Here is a 19944-nt window from a genome sequence, read left to right on the forward strand (position 1 = left end):
TATAAATCTATTTAAGAATTTAAAAGTAATGTACCCATTTTTACTCAATAGGTACCTATACCTAACCTAACCTCAGGTGACTATGCAGATAATTAAGACATTTTGACTCTTCACTCTGATCCCGAAATAGAGTCAAATATAATCCAAGCTCACCTGGATCTACATCATTATAATTCATTCAAGGATTAGACAGTAAAATAACTCAACAAAATCAATATCTTGCCTAGGTCTAATGATAAACACGCCATCACACTAAACTGCACTATGTTACTTCATAGTTATACCTGCCTGGAATGATCGTAATCTATAGTGCCGACATTGGCTAAATCGCCGACTTATCTCATATGTCACATCTTACATCAACAACAAGCAACTCACCCTAAACCAATGGTTCCCAAACTGTGCGCTACGGCGTCTTGGTGCGCCGCGTCACCATATAATTTTATTTTTATATACTTATGTCTTATTTTTTTTATTTTTTTTTAGTGAGGATGAGTACCTACCGTGTAAACCCCTTATTTCAAAAAAAGGCGCCACAAGACAAAACAGTTTGGAAACCAATGCCCTAAATTCAGCCAACTTCGATTTCTTCTTTTCTCGAAACAGCATAATACAATTTTGCAAAATAATATAATATAGTATTATAAATTAATATAATGTTATTATTTATCCCAGGAGTATTACGTATTATGAAGCGTCGTCTAGCGGTCATTGGTATTTGTTTGAGCGATTACGTAAACATACGATCGACGAAGATCGTATAGTGACTAAGCGATTACGTCGGTGTATAGGTGCGTTGGTAAATGCAGTGCCAAAAAATTATAAAAACATAAATATTTATTTTGTATAAAATGTATTGTTACATGGCAGTTTGCTTGTTATACAAATATATATTAATTAATAGTAATTATAGTATAACACGTTTTAAAATATACATATTATATATTTCAATAAGACCTTAGACTTTTATAATTAAGTCCAAGCTTATAAATTGTATATAACCTGTAAATAATTGTATATATATTATGTAACCTATTATAAACCAACGCCAATGGCCTTTGACGCCGAGGCTTAATATAAAAAAAAAGACCTTAGAATTGGTTGAAAACTTGATTTTAACACCATCATACAAAAGTAATTTGAAGTCAACACCACAGATATAAATTTAAAAATGTATCAACTATTAATTAAGGACACCACTATACATGTGTAGATGTGTAGTTTGTTTAAAAATCGTTCCGCGAAGGAAACAACTTTAGAAACACTATCGTATTATAGGTAAATACAATTCGATTGAACTTTTGGTAGATGACCTAAATCGGTCACCATTAATACATGCGTTTTGTTAATACCATTTACATATTGAGTTAACTGATAAATATAATTATAAGTTATAATAAACACATACATTATTCTTGTCACAACTATACAGCTAGTCTACAACCCTCATGTAATACCTATGTCAATTATTATTTGTTCTACATTATAACCATAAGTCCATAACATTATGATGAACCTACTTTCGTAATGTTCCTATATTATATAATACTATTTCAACTTCAAAATTTTTCACTTCAATGACTGAAAAAAAGACCGAATGTTTATCGCAGAGTCACATTATTACAATAATATTATCAAGAACATAAGTGATTGATTTTGTTAGTTGTTACACATATTATGGCTATCTGATATAACCATGTAATTACTCAAACATATTTTTAAATCAAAGAAATTATCAAAGTTTATAAAAAAAGAAATTTTTTCACATGTTTATTAGCGTATTTATTTTACAATTTGCATAAACGAATAACGATAGCAAGAGAAGTTCGTTTTTAACATAATTAAAACTTAACAAATATACATTTATGAGTATGCAATTAATAGTTAATTTTGTAAGCAAAATATCTTAAACCTTGGCACATAATAAAAAGCATGTTAATGAATAAAACAAAAATATGAGTATAAATCAATAATATGCTTAACTATTTTGAAATTGAAATATTAACCAAAAAATTAGTAATTGTTTTTTTTTTTGACAGGTACCTGCACAAAACATGATAAAGGTACAATAATGTAAATAGATACTTAGTTTATATTAAATACAATTTATTTTTGAATATTTAAAATCATATATTATGATACTACTATATAATCAAAAAATCATTTAAAAATAAATAATTTCATAAGGTACCTCAGACTGTAAGTTATATGTAATTAATAATTCTAACATGTAAATTATCTATACAGGGCGATTTTTTTATCATGAACCACTCATTATTTCAAAAAGTATCAATGTTTTTGAAAATATTTTTTTACAAAGTTTCATGTTGTTAAAAAAACAACGTTTTTATAAAAAAATTATATTTTTTAATATTTCTTATCCTTATAATTTTTTAAGTTTTTTACTTTTTTGAATGGCAACCTACAGTTTTAATTTCATATTCCAAAGCAGAATATTTTTCTAAGTATTTTGATACGTAAAAATCGAATTTTGGACGAGTAGTTCATGAGTTATAAGTATTTAAAGTTTAGACAAGCGGAGTGGAGTGGTACGGGGTTACCCCGCAAAATGTTTGTCCACTACTCCGCTTGTCAAAACTTTAAATACTTATAACTCATGAACTACTCGTCCAAAATTCGATTTTTACGTATCAAAATACTTAGAAAAATATTCTGCTTTGGAATATGAAATTAAAACTGTAGGTTGCCATTCAAAAAAGTAAAAAACTTAAAAAATTATAAGGATAAAAAATATTAAAAAATATAATTTTTTCATAAAAACGTTGTTTTTTAACAATATGAAACTTTGTAAAAAAATATTTTAAAAAACATTGATACTTTTTGAAATAATGAGTGGTTCATGATAAAAAAATCACCCTGTATATATATATATATATATATTGGTATCAGGTAATTGACTGAGTATAGTCTTACATTTTAAATAATAGTAACTCGCCGAAAGCTGTTAAAATGCAAACCCAACTTGTCTTATTAAAAAAAAAAATCAGCTCTGCACATTTTTAAGCATAATATTCTTGGTATATCCGATACGAACAAATATTCTTATTAATAATATATTACTATAAATTATAATATTATTAATAAATATTAAATGGGCAAACAGAAATATTATAGTATATATCTAATGTATACTTATATATCGTTGTATTTTTCATATTTTTAGGAAGACTATTGAAATCACAGTCGACAATAACTATTACAACTACTCAAAAACATAGTTAAAGTTAAACATTATTTTGATCATCGCTATCTATCACATAAGATTGAATGTCGCAAGGTAATTGTGCACCGTCCAAATGGTTGGCTAATGCCCAGTATCTTCTTCTCAGATGATGTGCTGATGATTTAGGGTCTCGCTGTCGTGTAAAAATCCCTTTCTTGTTCCCTCCTACCCTTGTGTAAGCTGCAAAAAATATTGTAAATTATTAATACTGGTTTAAGTATTTTATGAATTATGCATCGTTATATTATTTTGATATCTACGAAACAAATATAGTTATAACTTGGCATTCAATATCAATATTGAGAAAATAAAATTAACTATTCAGTATTTAGATAGATTAAATTTAAATTGAACAACGATTAAAAATACAAAATATATTAAAATAAATGTACACACTGTATTTATATAATTACTTATTGTTTTTAGATTCAAATATCAAAATGTATATACTTGGACTATTACGGATATGGTTACAATCTCATTATTATTATTATGCTTAAATTTTTGATCAGTAAAAAAATTTAAAAAAAAAACAGAACACTAGGTACCTATATCAACTGTGAACTCCAAGTGATTGATAAAAAAAAGCAAACAGATAATAAATCAAGAATGTTTCGCAATATTTTACATGTTGCCAAGGGTTAACATAAAAGTATTAATCAACTTACATTGACCGGTTTTGAAGTCCGCAAAATTCCATATCATTTCACCGATGAAGAAGTTTTTACTTCGGAGTACGTCGAATGCTTTGAAATGTTCGGACAACAGTTCTACTTGATATTCTTCAGACCAAACAAACGAAGGATTCTATTAAAACAAATAAAAACAGCAACATTTATAATATCGTAAAAAAGTTATTTTACTACAGATGAATATCATTGAATAATATTAGGTTACTCATGAGTTACGACTTTCGACCTACCATATGTAAACCGGCATACGTGTCAGCACCGTATTCCGTCATGAAAACCGGCTTGTTGTGTTTGGTGTGCCATTTGGTGGCTTCATCTTCTAGCCGGCTCTTGATGATCTCTGTATGACCAGGTAATGTGTACCAGCCATAGTACCTATTGAAGCCGATGATGTCTAAGTGTTGCCCCTATAAATAACTGCTGTTAGATACTAGAAATCATAACGAAAAGAAGCATATAGAAATAAAAGTGTTCTATTTTTTAAGCGTAAAAGAAAAGATAGCACGAAGAATTTCGACCATAGTGTTTCCACTCACCAGTTGGTCAGTATCAAATTGTGTCGCAATAGCTGCTGTTATGGGCCGCAAACCGTCTAAGGTTTTGACAAAAATAGCTATAGATCTATAAACAAAAGCACATATACTCAAGAACTTACATAAAAACAGTTGACAAGAAATAGGTTTACAGCCATAATAACTGATATACCTAAAAGCCACAGTGGTGTTTTTGTAAAAAAAAAAATGAAACTAAAGACTATAATGTACGAATATATACGCTCATTTATGAATTTATCATTTTGCAAATACAAAACATTCTGATTTTTTAAGAAGAAAACTAATTAAATCCAAGTTATCAAAAAGCAACTCGTATCGCACCTGAACAAATATTTAGTGTAGTTCTTACTGCATATACGATACCCACGTCAATTAAATTTACAAAAATGCATTTATTATAATTCAATTTTGTACGTTTTATATATTACTATTTTATGAGCTAGATTCATAGCATTTTATATTCTTATAACAATTTAACTTAATAGTTTATTGTTTTGGTGATTCTTATTGCTCTGTGATGGTGGAAACTCAAATATTAGTAAAAAACAAAAAACTGTAATAATCGTGTTCATGAACTGAATGTACCATCGTATATTCTATTCTTGTTTACGCTTGATAATAACTAATCTGAATTATTTGTTACATGTTTCTAATTATAAATAATTATAGATGATGCATAAATGTTATATGGCAATAAAAAATTTTAAATGAATAAAAATTGCTAGATTTTTAAAAATGTGCATGAGCATATATGGCGTGCTAATTCAAATTATTTTTCTAAAGGTATAGCTACGCTAATTCACCAAGTATACGATGTATACCTACAAAAACACCACTCCTTTAAGGTATAGGTATTGTGTGCAGTGTTAAAAATGTGTTGTGTGTAATGTGTTGTGAAACTTCAATTACTTATATAGGTGAAGTGTATTTTTAGAAGGTACCTATTTTAAAAGCTATAGCAACGTTAAGATATTGTGTTATCCTGAACATATTATAATAAAAAAAATTAAACATAAGCTAAGACGAAATTAAAGCACCAGTGCAAAGTAATGCTCTTTGCAATAACATTGAACACAATACAACACTACAACAGACATGTACATTGTAAATAGAATAATGATAGAAATTGATAATTAATAATTATAATTACTTACCGCCCTGTCAATGCTGTACCATTTATTCAGAGCGGCAGTAACTGGGCGTGTTTTATCCTTAGATTTGACAAATTCCACAACGTACCTATATACATAACAAAATAAAAATAAAAACATTTTCCTTGGAAAGTAAATAAGTAATTTTCGATTAAAAATGTCTTTCATCCAATAATCGTAGAACAATTGTAGATTATTCGAAAACCTAATTATTTGAATACCTAATGGAAATGCATTTTAAATTTGATTCAATAAAAATAAACTACAAAATATAATATTAAAATATCTTCAGTGTGTAATATATAATATGATTATACGAATATACGAGTACCTACACGGTGTCATTATTTTAACAGGTCAACACTTATATTTATCGAAAGTATTAACTTGTTGGAACATAATCTTAAGTCAATATACAAAACAAAATGTATTTTCGTTATAATTTTTTTCTCACTTTTTTGAATGATAGAATTCATTTTCAACTTTATTTATCAAAACAAAAATACATTCCTGAAAATTTTGTTACATCAAAATCAAATTTCAAACCAAAAGTTAATAAAATTTTACTTTTAACTCATATAAATATTTGAATTTTCAATGTGCGAGATATAAGACCAACACGTCCTTTCATTTATACTAAAAAATAATTTACAACTAATCAACTGTTCAATTGATATCTGATTTGTATCCATCAAGATATTCTGCATTAGATAATCAACTTGATAATACATGTCATCATTCAAAAATTAAAAGGCTGGCTAAAATTCGAACGATAAAATATTATGTTTTTTATAATGACTTAATTTGTGTTAGAATATTATTAAAAACATTAATTTTTTTAAAGATAATTTGTGTTACTTTTAAAAGTTTGTATCTTATAATATATGCTCAATATCATAGATTATTTAAATAGAAAACTGGTTGTGCAACGGCACAACATTATTTTATTGTTATTTTGTTATCATTAATTTTAAGTGAAATATTGTAATTTGGTTTATATCGATAAATTAATAACGTGTGGTTGTGTGCGTGTGTTTTAAACGTGGTCAGAGTCATAGTATAAAGAATAATTATTACTTATTCCTTATATAGTATGGTAAGACTTATATTTTACAGATTTATATCAATGCAATCCAATATTGCGAAAAGTTTAAGGTGAACAGAATACACCATCACTGTGTCATTCGTGTAAAGTGTGTTGTCTATTCGTCTAAAAAATAGTTAAAACAGCGCTCACTTAAAATACGAATCGGCGTCTTTGTGATCCGATCGTGGCTCGTTTGCAATGGACCACATAATCACACTAGGTCTATTTTTGTCCCTCTTGATGAGTTCCGCTAAGCTCGTAATATGCTTCTTCAGTAGTTTATCCGAAAAATGACTGAAAATGTGTTAAATTATGTCATACATAATTGGTATATTTAATTTAGGAGACAGTTGTTATTGAACATTTAATGAAAGTACAAGACACAATATATGTTTTTTTTATTCAAATTCGAAAAAGTGGAATAATATGATCAATTAGTATTTCAAATACTACAATAATGATAATAGCAGCTAATTAGCAAACTTAATAATAGTTATTATTTAGTATTGTATTATGCGAATAAAAATTAAAAACTAAAGAACTGTACACGCGGGACAGGAGTATATCATGCTATATTATCTCGTTAAATACATTAAAATAACCAAATCTTTTTTTTTTAATTACAATTATTTGGCTCTTCAAACCTTTGCTGTAAATTTTATTAAACAACTGGTTTATACCTTTGTATCCATTTCTCATAAAAAAATATCTCATTTTGGGCCACATATTAATATTATAGTGTTTTTACTTTGTAGACGATCGATACCAGATTTTTCAAAGCAATAGCCTGTAATAATAATTAATTTCCTCACTCGGTATCAACACTGGGACATTCGTCTACGATCATTATGCCGTGTCTGTCGGCAAAATCCATGATTTCTTCGGCGTACGGGTAGTGAGATGTCCGATAAGAATTCGCTCCTACCCATTTGATGAGGTCGTAGTCCCTGGTCACCAGCGCGTAGTCCATTCCTTTACCTCGTATCTATAAAATTCAACACGACCGTCCGATTTAGTTTCACCAGCCTGTGGCTACACGAAAACGTGACAAATGACAACTGGAATATAATATTACATCTGAATCTTCGTGTCGTCCAAACCCTCTCAAGTACGCAGGTTTGTTGTTGATGAGGAACTCCGTATTCGTCCACTTGATCGTTCTGATCCCGACCGGTAATCGGTATACGTCGTCCACATTCCAAGTGGTCGAAAGCCGGATCTATAATATTCGGTTCAAACAAAATATGTCATGCGTCTGTGTCGAGAGTTCGCAACCGTAACTACACGGTTATACATCCGCCACGGCGTGTTTACGAATAGCTTAAAAGGTATAATACAATACATCCGATCGGATCAAATATAACGATTTATTATCGATTTTCGTGGAAAATTCAAAATTGTATTATAGTCACACATGAGTAATATTATGAATACTATTATTGCTCGTTTTCACGAATGTATATGATAATATACGATATTATAGGCTGATTATACTGTAAATACCTCCAACGTGTACAAGTATCCCGGTTCTTCGTGCATCAAATATGGCCACCACAGTTTCGCGTTTTCGATTTTTATAATACCCGACAGACCTTCTTCATCGTTAGTGATCACGGTGATTTTTTCTCGCACGTTTTCGTTGTTCAACACTGTTATTGAACAACTTAAATTTTCACCACTGTTCAGAGATCCTCCATATTTTACACTGTAGTTAATAATGCCTAAAAATATAATGAAGGTATAATAATAGTCATCATCAATGTTTATCATCATTCCACAATTTCTAAGATCTTTTTTCAATAAAACATATTCGTAAGTATATATAATATTATAGCCCATATTATTATTATTAAATTATATTTCAACGTAAACACTGCACACATTTTTTGTTACATTTATATTATCAACCTAAAGTAATGAAATTATAAAAATTGTATACACGAACCTTTATTAACCATAGGACATTGAATTTCGTAATAACCGATTTATCTGTCGAATGTTTTTATATTTGTTATTATTATTATTTATTACAATGTACAGCTTATAATTTAATCTCATCACCTAAATATACCACCAGACCATCATTGCCCTCACGTAATTTTTAATAGTCATTGTTGTTATTCTTCGTCATGTTGATCTAACCACTGCATGTAAGTGAGTCGATTCCCTGGTCATTATTAAGTATATATAAGTTGATTACCGCTGGTCACTAAGAGGTATGTACCTGTTGATTCTCTATTATTGACTATTGTATATCAATAGACTGCACGACAGTAATGAGTTCGAAAGGCACTTTTTTGAGAGAAGTGTTGTCGTGATATACTGATAATCTCATTACCAGATACCAATTTTTAAAAACAATGTGTTATACATTTTTACTAAATTACTGCATTTTTTTATTAATAATTTTTTATTAAAATACTAAAAAGAACAAAAATTTTGAGAAACTTGTCATCCAACCTCCTCGTGATGTTTATTGGTTTACGCTAATAGGCTGAATATTTGACTAAATATTGAAAAAAATATTAAATGACCCGAGAATCAACTCAACGATACTGGTGCAGGTAAACAGGTACCCAGGAATCAACTCGTACGCAGCCGATCTAACTTTGGTACGATATTTAGATATGCGATAGTTTACGTATAGAATAATAGTTTATTATATCTTATTATAACTTTATATATATATGTACATGTCATATATTTTATTAATACAAAAGCCTTTACCAACGCCATCCTCAGTGAAATTGGTCGTCACGTCGACATCGTCGATGTACAAAATAGGCGTTGTGTACAAGAACACGGACCTATGTATACCAGCATAGTTGAAGAAGTCAAACGTATACGTTTGTATCGTCTTAGGTCCATCATTTCTGTATAATATAAAGTCACGATTATTATTGTTGTGATATGCGTTTCAAAATATTATAATAGGTTGTAAGATTATATTATGTGACTGAGTTTATATTTTGCAATGAGCACGACTTGCAGTCGTCGTGTACCGGGTGTACACAACATCGTAATATTATATAATATAAAATTCTTGTTTGTTTTCTAAAATGCATAGCTATACTTAAGCACAGGGAAAAATTACAATAACAAAACAAGTTTTTTTTGTCATTGCATTATTTTATTTTTTAAATAAGCCCATGGCGACAGTCGTGGCCATTGGATGATATTGATGAAATTAAATCGCATGTTTGCATATTATATAGATAACATGGAAGTCTAACGATTCACAAATAATAATAAAAAGACTACTTAAATATTATGATACGTCAAGACTTGGAGAGATATAGAATGAATATCATGTATGTTATTGTTATGTGCGACAGGTATATAAAATACCTAGATATTCTCGTATCAAAATATGATGTTCGAATCACAACTTTTCGGGAATTAGAACGAGGTCCAAAGCACGTAGATTGTGGAATGAAGTAATGTTTTGAAACACAATATTGTTATAGGTATACTTAAACAGTATTATAATGATTGTATGCATTTATTGTTGAAATATCATGTTTTTCAGCTATGGTGTAAAACATGTTTATAAGCAACATTAAGTATTACGTAATAATTCATATTCACGATATTTTGCAAAAACCGTATACTCACGTGCTAATGTTTTGTAAAGATCCTTGTGGTACAGTCGTTTCTAATAAAACGTTATCCACGGCTACGGTTATTCTATTCAGACGTCCAAACTTAAGATTGGCTGTTATGTCTCTTTGAAAAGGCAAGTGTCCTATTTCGTGATTGAGTACTAAATGTGTATTCACCCACTAAAAATTATAATGCTTCAGTCAATGAGCAAAAGTAATTATATAATATAGGTACATAAGTATTATATGAACATTTACATATCCAAATTATATAACTAAAATATTATAACAGTTGGATACAACTCTGTTATTATTAATAAATAATACAATAATATTTGTGCATTGCGACAGTTAATAATAATAGTATTTATAATTTATTTTATACTATAGATGATTTAAGCGTACCTATATTAATAAAATATAAAATTAATATTATTATATGTTAGTACTGACCACTGAGTCCCAAATAAAAAATTTAAAGTTAAAAATATTAAGAATACATAGATTTAAAAAACAAACTTATTAAATGTAAAATAAAAACTTTAATATAAGGAATGAATCTGAGAATAATATTATATAAAGGTACAGTAGATTCTACCTAATTTAGGCACATGGGTAGCCACGTAATATGGAAAAATGATCCCAAAACAAAAATGTATATTAACAAGGTTAAAAAAAACCACATGGTGTAGGCACTCGAATGGGTTTATGTGTACAATTTTTATTGTATCATAGTGTTATACTCATAAGTGTTTAAAAATGATTTTTATAATCTGGTTTCATCGTATCTATGAGATTGTGTTAATCAAAAATAGCAAAAAAGCGTTATCATTTAAACCTTAATTGGATTTTGTTTACTAAATGTATAGGAAACAACCGCCATTAATGTGGGCAAACAGGGCTGGTCCCAACGTACCCACATTAAGCGAAGTCTGTTGTAGTGGAATACTTAATTGCATTATTCGTTAAGTTATGTTATACATTAAGTAATATTTCACTTACAACTTGAGCCGCATAATTAACACTGCCAAATCTTAAGAAAACTCTATAACCCTGCTGCCTCCACGACTCAGGCGCAAAAAACGATCTATCGTACCAAACTAAACCGACATGATCTCTGATTTTTTTGTCCACCATCACGTCGTTGTAACTACTGGGCACTGGCATTTGCATCACTGGACCGGTCTAAATTAAAATACTATTATGAAACATAATATATAACTTCTAAATTATTATTTAGGTATCGCAGTGTTATAAAATACTAAAAATGCATATGTTATATTACACAAAATATCCACTAAGACATTTTAAATAAAATTTATTACACAAATAATACATATATGTGTAGTAATAATATTATACAAATATTAACCGCACCTGTTTAACATTTTATAACGATTGGCTCATGCCTAGATCATCTGGAATAGCAAGCAGTGGCGTAATAGCTGAGTAATATAATCACAAAATTCAAATTACGCTATAAGGCGTTATGTATATGCAATTATGCTACTTGTAAGTATGTGGCGAAATACAATATTATTTCCACGGTAGAAATTTAATATTATCGCTATTCTCATTATTTCGTCACACGGTTTGTTAAACCGTATATTATTAAGAGCTCAGAACTGTGTACAGACATTGTTTAAACGGGTTTATTTCTTTTATCATTTAATGGCATTTAAATCTTTAAATCGTTAACCAATAATACAACTGTATAAAGCTAAGGAATTAAGAATTATTATGAAAACATATTACGCGTGTTTATAATAGTGTTTAAACATTTCAACAAAATAATGGAAGTAGATTGTAGGATGTAGGCATGATGCTATAATACCATAGAACAGTAATACCCAGGTATCAACTATCAAATAGCCAATAGATATACACTATCACTATAAATACGTATCAAAATCGTTATAATTCTTACAAATAAATGATGTACATTAATGTTTTTAACACATATTTGTTTAATCACATAATAAAATAGTAATAAAAAAGCATTATATAGCACATGTATGATGTACTAATATCTACACTGTACCTACTGCTATAATTTAGGTTTAAAAATTAAGAATTAGTTATAAAACTTTAATTCGTGTTTATTTAACGATGGAGATAAGTCATAAGTTCCTATATATTGGCATTTGTACGCATAATTTGTAATACATTTATGTTGATTTTTATACACTTATATCCGTCTTGTAATTACTTGATTAATAAATTGCATATCAATTTACTAATATAATTTATAAATAATAAACAACACTTCAAACCAGAGCCGTAGTCAGGATTTTATTTGGGAAGGGAGGCTTAAGCCGCTCCTCTAGTTACGGCACTGCTTCAAACTATAAAATGTACCTCCATCTGTATGACATATATATTTTGTATTTATGTCACAATATCGCATCTATTTAGTGAAATCCATGTGATATCTAGATATATCGCAAATAAAAATTTTGTTACACAATGTGAATAACTACTTTTCGCGCAATGGGTTTATTTTTTATGATAATATGTAATATGGATGTTCATATTGCATATAATTATTATTTAATATAAACATATTTATTATTACTATTTTATAGTAGGTAATAAGTAATTACTAATAAATAATAGGTGTACTAAAACATCTGAATCCTGTTTGTTTAATAAATAATAAAATATAATATAGGTAAATACCAACATTGTTTTAATGATTCAAATTAGGTTTCCAGTTTTAAAATTTGACTTGTGCAGCGTTTTCGTACTATTATACTGTATACAGTGTATACTATACACTATACGATTTACCTACAGAAAACGGTAACGACTGGCGAGTATGCCACTTGGGTTGGTTTGACTAGGTATACTATATATGTGATGTCTAAAATGCACATGGTCTTGTACACGTTATATATAGTACGCTGTATAATATTATGTATAAAAACTTATATTTTTAACGTTATTCCGCGCGACCGCGACAGGTAAAAATAAGGTGCAGCGTTTTATGGCAATTAAGTAGGCATATAGCATAATATATTACACAGTGCTATGTATGTAATATGTATAGTGTTGAATGCCCAAACAATAATGTAATTTACTAATTCCATTATATGGCATTGGATTTTTTTTTCGAGTAATCACATAACCATATAACTTATAAGTACTATTATAGCTTATAATGATTTTACGCATTAAGCGGATATTAATCAAAAAATTTATTGTTTTAATACTAATTAGACACTATTAAGAACATTTATGGCCAAAGATATGTTTATTGAATAAGTGGGTAATTTTAAATTTCAATTCTTTTAGAACCCCCTTTCAATAAATCAGAAAAAAAAATTAAAATTAGGTATTTTATGGTAGCTAGTGAGCTGCAAATAATATAATAATTAATGATTAATTTAACCAATGTAAATATATATAGGAAAATTATCTAGACACGAAACTTGGAGTATTCGTGAATCATGCGATGAATATACATAATACAATGTATTGTGTATACTGTATAGTGTCAATATAGATAATTGTCACTAAATCAGAAAAAATATCTTTCATTGTACTTTCTTATACCCTATATGTTTAAATATTGTGTACTAAATAATATATACATTAGGTATACTTAAAAAATTATTTAAATAAAACACCAAAAAACTGCGTATTGTTTTGGCAGAATATTAAAATATTACGCAGAAATTAACTAAATAATTTGAACAAATAAAGAAACATGTATGATTTTTTAAATAGCATGTTCAGAAGGCAGACATAAATAATATCATACTATATAGTCTATAAGCTATAACTTCTTATATTATGATTTATGAAGTTTAGTCTTGCAGCAACTTTACTGTAGTTACGGTTTTAATTTATTTTTATACCCAACTTATAAATATATAACATAATAATATCTAGTCTTTAATTAATAATGTTTCTTAGAAAAATCACGTTTTCTTGAGTTTATTTTATAAATCTCATAACTACAAAAATGATTTGACTTATTAGATTTATTTTTAACAGCAAACATAACGAAGTTATAAAGTACATAAATAAATTTATATAGGTACTTCTTACCTAGTGTTATATCATATTATACTACTACACGAAATTATTGATATCTCATTTTTTATCATAATTTATGAAAATTAAATTATAAAATAGTATCACAATTATAGCAACTTAAATGTGTAAAACTTGATACTTATAAATATTAAGCTAAAACTAAAAACGTACCTTGCTTAAGTCTTTCATGTACCAGCGTTCCTTAAAACCGACGAGGGGGTCGGGAAGAGATAGCCTGAAATTCCACATGCCATCCAGTGATTTGACTTCCCGAGATTCGGACTCTCGTGGATACAAAATACCTGCGGTGCTGACACATGTCACCAAAGTTGAAATGCAAACCACTAGACTAGCACTACGCATAATGGCTGACATACTACAGTGTGGTTCTATATGAATAAAATAATACCATTATTATAATTGGGTGAAAGAAAAAAATATGTGATTAGAGGTCTAATCGTCCCTGTAGATTTTTTTTTCAAAAAAAAATATGACTTTACCTCTTTATGATATTAATACAATGAAGAAAATGTATATGCCTATATATTATACAAATAAAATTATGACCAAAATTGACAAACTGGTTTTCGTTAATATCAAATAGTTCTTTTGCGTTTTTATAATAATCATCATCCTGCCGTAATTTATATCATATCGAAACTGGTTTAAAGAGTGTAACAAATATATATATGTCTGTTTATAAATTATATATAATATGTATGTAGGTACTATATGTACTAACCGGAAAAAGAAATGAAAAAAGTTACGTCTTCTCGGAGGAAATGCATACGGGAAACACGACCATAATATAGTAACAAAACGTATTGTGGAACAATTAAAAAATTATGTCGATATATGCTCATGTCATACCTAATATGATTTTCCCCTTCCCGTCAACGTCAGCCATCTACTAAGAGAATTCGATCTGATGTCGGCTGACTTACAAAGAAATCCAGTGTCCTATGCTTTGTACCTATATGTGGTTTATGATAAATATTGTTTGTCCTCTATGAATTTCACATGATTATCGCCGCAGCGTAAACTTTCTAAAACTATACACAATAGTCAATTTTTCTGTTTATAATTTTCTAATTTTCATTTAAAATTGTCTTATATGTCCTGAACACTGAAGTCTACGTTTTCCACTGAATTCGTGGCATATTTAATCTATGTCAAAGAAAAACATATTAAGCAGTATTAAACAACTAGGATTTGTCTTATAAAGTGTGTGGAATACCTATTCAAGACTTCAGTGAAATATTGCAGTTATCGAAATATTAAACTATATAATATAATATTACAATACATAGGCACTCTCCTTTTGTTTAAATGGGACGAATAAGAGCAAAACAAAAGTAATTGCTATAGTAGGTTTACCCTGCAAATGTGAGATGTAAAATAAATTGATAATAAAATACCAATCATTTGAACATTTAATAAGTATATAATTTAATTTAATCATATATTATAGGTACCTTATACACATCGTATATACTTAATCCAATTATATTCCACTTTCACTTAGGTATACCATTGTAAAATCATTGACTATATTATATTAATATTATTGTATATAATAGGTTGTATACTGCATAGTGTTTATCAATCATTATAATGGAATATTCTTGAAATAATGAATTAAGCAGATTAAACTGAGAAGAATAATTGTGTAAATGGTACCTACTTATCAATATCAGCGTCATTAATATAATTGTCTTTTATATCCCTATTACCTATGCAATTCGTATGATAAAACACGGGTATATACTATATAATATTGGATGAGTTTATTATATACCTAGTAAGTATCTACTATATGTATACACTACCAATGGTTATAATTGGATAATTGCAGATATAGATACAAGTTATGTGATTTTACAGAACCAGAATACCAATTAGCTATAGGTGATTTAATTAATAAGCGGCTATTCTATATTTCTATGACATTTACTGAAAATGTAACACATATTTAATTTTTTTTTAAATTCTCACGTTTTTATTCGTGATTAGTGATTAGTAACAATAAAGTAATTTAATTTGGTTCAATGTTCTACGAATAAATAGGTAGATTATAAATATACTACTTTTATCATTGTAATAACATTATTAAATCGTTTTTGTATCATATTTGTATAAAACAGTAAACAACGCCATAATAATATAGCCATGCGTAAAAATGAATGGGTTAAGCATCTAGTAACACTATTATACAATAACAATTTGATATATTTAATATATGACCTACAGAGCGGATTACTATGATAAATTTCTTGTATATTAATATCCATGCGTTTGAATGTAAATATATAAGCTTATCAGTATTACTTCGGAAGTATTTAATTCTAAAAGCTCAACGATATGTCTTTTTTAACAATCTTTTATTAAAATAAATGTAGGTTGTTGTGTCATTGAATAACACTTTAAATAAATAATTTAACAGTCGTGTTTATTTATGTCATATTATTTTAAAAAAACTAAACAGAACATAACTCTCTTTTTCAGTAAATCGTCGACTGCTTCGTTGCCTAAACGTAAATAAAATTATATTATATTTTACATAGAAAGTTATATTTTTCTTCTAACTTATCATAATATATACTATAGTCTACAATAAAAGTATAATTTACAAACTAAATATTACTTTTTTAATCGAAAAGAATATTTTAATAACGTAAATAATGTATGTACCTATTTTATATTGCATATACGTACTATTTCATTTTTCTTCAGTTGTATCTTATAATGTAGGAACAATTTTATGAATTTAAATCCTTTATAGCGGATAATTGTTCTAAAGTAGGTATGTATTTAATTTATATAATATGGTTATGAACTATACAGGGTGTATTGGAATGGCCTAACAAATAAAGAATAAATAATAGATTATAGAATATTAGAAAAAATTATAGAAATTATTTGGAAAATACATTATTTAATATTTGCATTTGTCCCAAAAATAATATATTGAAAGAATTTAGTGTTTGGAATAAATTTATTCCAAAAAAATTTTGATGTTTTAAAAAATTTCCAAAAATAAATAACTAAACTTGAATTAAAGTTTTTATCATTATCATTTTTCTGAATATAATATTTACAAATTGGATATATTTTGAATTTTATTAAATTTAAATTTTTTATTTTCATTAATAAAAAAATTGTATCTTATTCTCGTCTCAAAAGCATCTGTAAATTGTAAACTAAATAAGTGATCGTATTTTTTATGTAGCACTATAACTGTATCTATACCATTATCAAAAATGTAAATATTTTATTTTTATATAAACACTGTTATATTATGGTAAATTAACTATTCAAAAAATAATAACCACTGCATAAACTACATAACACAAAATAGATTTTAATATGAAATATTGTTATGTATCTAAATAATATTCCAATATTGATTAAAAATGTATAATATTTTTTTGTTAAGTAGTACCTCCATATATATTTCACACAGCTGAACAGTTTTTTTTAAAAACTGTTTTTAATTTTCAGTAAAATATAGATTATAACTTATACTTTATAAATAATATATATATCAACTATTACAATGTATAGAATATAGATGTTTACCTATTTTTGGCTACGACAATATTGAACGTAAAAAGTAAAAATACATCATAATAAAGTTTATTAAATAAACAATAACTAATAATTATACTTGTAATAGTTTTATTATTACCTCTAAGATGATTGTATGGTATCTGTCAACAACATTTACTCCATCGTAAATAATTTAAAAAACAAATGTTTGGAACAAGTTAATAAATTATATTATAAAATATATAAAGTAAAAAGAAAAAAAGAAAAACCAGTCTTATATATATAGTTAACACTATTTAGTTTTGAAACAAAAGTAAATAATATAATTATGAATCATTTAAATCTTCAATAAGAATTGTGTTTAGAATACGAATGTCTCCAACACACGACTGTCTGTAGTAACTAACATACCGTCGGTTTTAGCCGGTAGGACTTATCATGAAAGTGGGTTGCATTAGATATACCTACGTTCAACGTGCGCACGCGCCAACAGACTTTTATTGTTAATATAACGCGATTGTATCGGTTTTCAAAATCGTATTAATAATTCATAGGCTTAACTTGATATATATATATAATCATATTATATTTAAAATATTGATTAAGTACCTATATTTTGAACGGAATTACAAAATATATGTATAATACTACTCTACACGCGTATCACACGTGGTATACACCTAATTGAATGAATCAATTATTTCAGTGTCTACCTTTTGTAAAAAAATATAAATATTGGTACACAAACAGATTAAAACACATGGACTATAAACATAAACATTAAGTTTTAATGTTTTAAATTTAAATTTCAACTTCTTAACTGATAAGTAAAAGTACTATAAAATTAGGTGGGTATTATCATACGGCTGCGTACGAATTGATTACCGGGTCATTATATATTTTTTTCAATGTTGAGTGAAATATTTAGACTATTAGCATAACTCAAGAAACACCATAATGAGGAGGTTGGCTGACAAGTTTCTCAACAATGTTGTTTTTTCATATTTTGAAAATCATTCAATTTTTATTATTTTTTGTATTATATTATATTATATTTATAATTTATTAAAAACATTTAGCTATTAGATAAAAAAAAATACAAAAAATTTAGTAATTTAGTAAAAAAATATAAAAAATATTAGTAATTTGGTAAAAATGTCTATCACGTTGTTTTTATAAATTGGTATCTGCAGGTAATGAGATTATACAACAATAGAGAATCAACTCATACCTACCTCTTAATGACCCGGGAATCAACTAATACATAAAATAGGTCTCGGGAATTGACTCACCTATCGCGTATCATATGCGTCTACGCATATTGTTAACAAAAAAAAAAAATTTTAAAAAACGTACATCATTATACAAGAATGATGTTTATTTAGAACAATTAAATTAAATGTATATTAACAAAATAATATTACAGCAGTATAGCCTATAGGTATAGACAATTTCAATATAGGTAATTAATAATTAAAATTAGTTATGCATCTATAGAAACTGATACTAAACACTTGGATTGTCTGAATTTGGTTTTAGTATCTATTACGTTTTTAAAACAAATTACATATATAAGTATAAAGTGAATTGGTATTTAAAGTAAATTACATGAATGAAATTTAAAACACTTTAATTAATATACAAACAACAAACGTATTGGTATTATATAATTATTATATATACAAAACATACAAAACGTAAATCCACATAGACGTATAATTATGTTAAATAATATAATATAATATATATGTGATTTTAAAATAATTTAGTTTATTATATATTTATATTATAATTTATAAGTAATATAATGTTTATTGTAATTGTTGAGCTAGATTTATAATAAAAAGTTAATTATAAAAAAAGTAATATAATGGATATTTTGAAAAGTTTTTTTTTTAAATTTAATAGAAAATATACAATCTATATATTACAAAACATAATAGGTACCTATATGTGCGTTAAGAGAGGATAAACATGATTTACATAATTTGGGGAATTCAATGTAATAAATAAACATTTATGTT

At 27.2% G+C, this 19944-nt stretch overlaps 1 protein-coding gene across 2 annotated transcripts; it reads right to left on the reverse strand.

Annotated features, from left to right (window-relative positions):
* Positions 1 to 1757: 1757 nt before the first annotated feature.
* Positions 1758 to 18310, reverse strand: LOC107174037 (beta-glucuronidase). 2 transcript variants are annotated; one of them, XM_089222481.1, is made up of 13 exons: positions 18060 to 18310; positions 14543 to 14760; positions 11333 to 11515; positions 10344 to 10510; positions 9456 to 9601; positions 8232 to 8449; positions 7804 to 7947; positions 7541 to 7713; positions 6879 to 7022; positions 4473 to 4557; positions 4167 to 4343; positions 3913 to 4051; positions 1758 to 3424 (listed from the first exon to the last, which is right to left on the reverse strand). In XM_089222481.1, exons 2-13 carry the CDS (start codon positions 14744 to 14746, stop codon positions 3246 to 3248), a joined length of 1959 nt encoding a protein of 652 aa, XP_089078607.1. In that variant the 5' UTR covers positions 14747 to 14760; positions 18060 to 18310; the 3' UTR covers positions 1758 to 3245. The 2 variants fall into 2 exon arrangements, with proteins under 2 accessions (XP_089078607.1, XP_089078606.1); XM_089222480.1 differs by lacking the exon at positions 4473 to 4557 and adding an exon at positions 5645 to 5729.
* Positions 18311 to 19944: the final 1634 nt, after the last annotated feature.

Source organism: Diuraphis noxia, unplaced genomic scaffold (assembly GCF_037042655.1).
Source record: "Diuraphis noxia isolate RWA-SAM2 unplaced genomic scaffold, SU_Dnox_SAM2 contig0003, whole genome shotgun sequence".
Taxonomy (NCBI): domain Eukaryota; kingdom Metazoa; phylum Arthropoda; class Insecta; order Hemiptera; family Aphididae; genus Diuraphis; species Diuraphis noxia.

What these genes read in the sequence shown, in the direction of transcription:
- LOC107174037 (XM_089222481.1), bottom strand. Translation starts at nt 14,746, where the DNA reads ATGTCAGCCATTATGCGTAGTGCTAGTCTAGTGGTTTGCATTTCAACT. An exon ending in GACGACACGAAGATTCAGAT is followed by an intron (nt 7,714 to 7,803) that starts GTAATATTATAT and finishes TGAATTTTATAG; the next exon opens with ATACGAGGTAAAGGAATGGA. An exon ending in GACGCCGATTCGTATTTTAA is followed by an intron (nt 4,558 to 6,878) that starts GTGAGCGCTGTT and finishes TTTTGTTTATAG; the next exon opens with ATCTATAGCTATTTTTGTCA.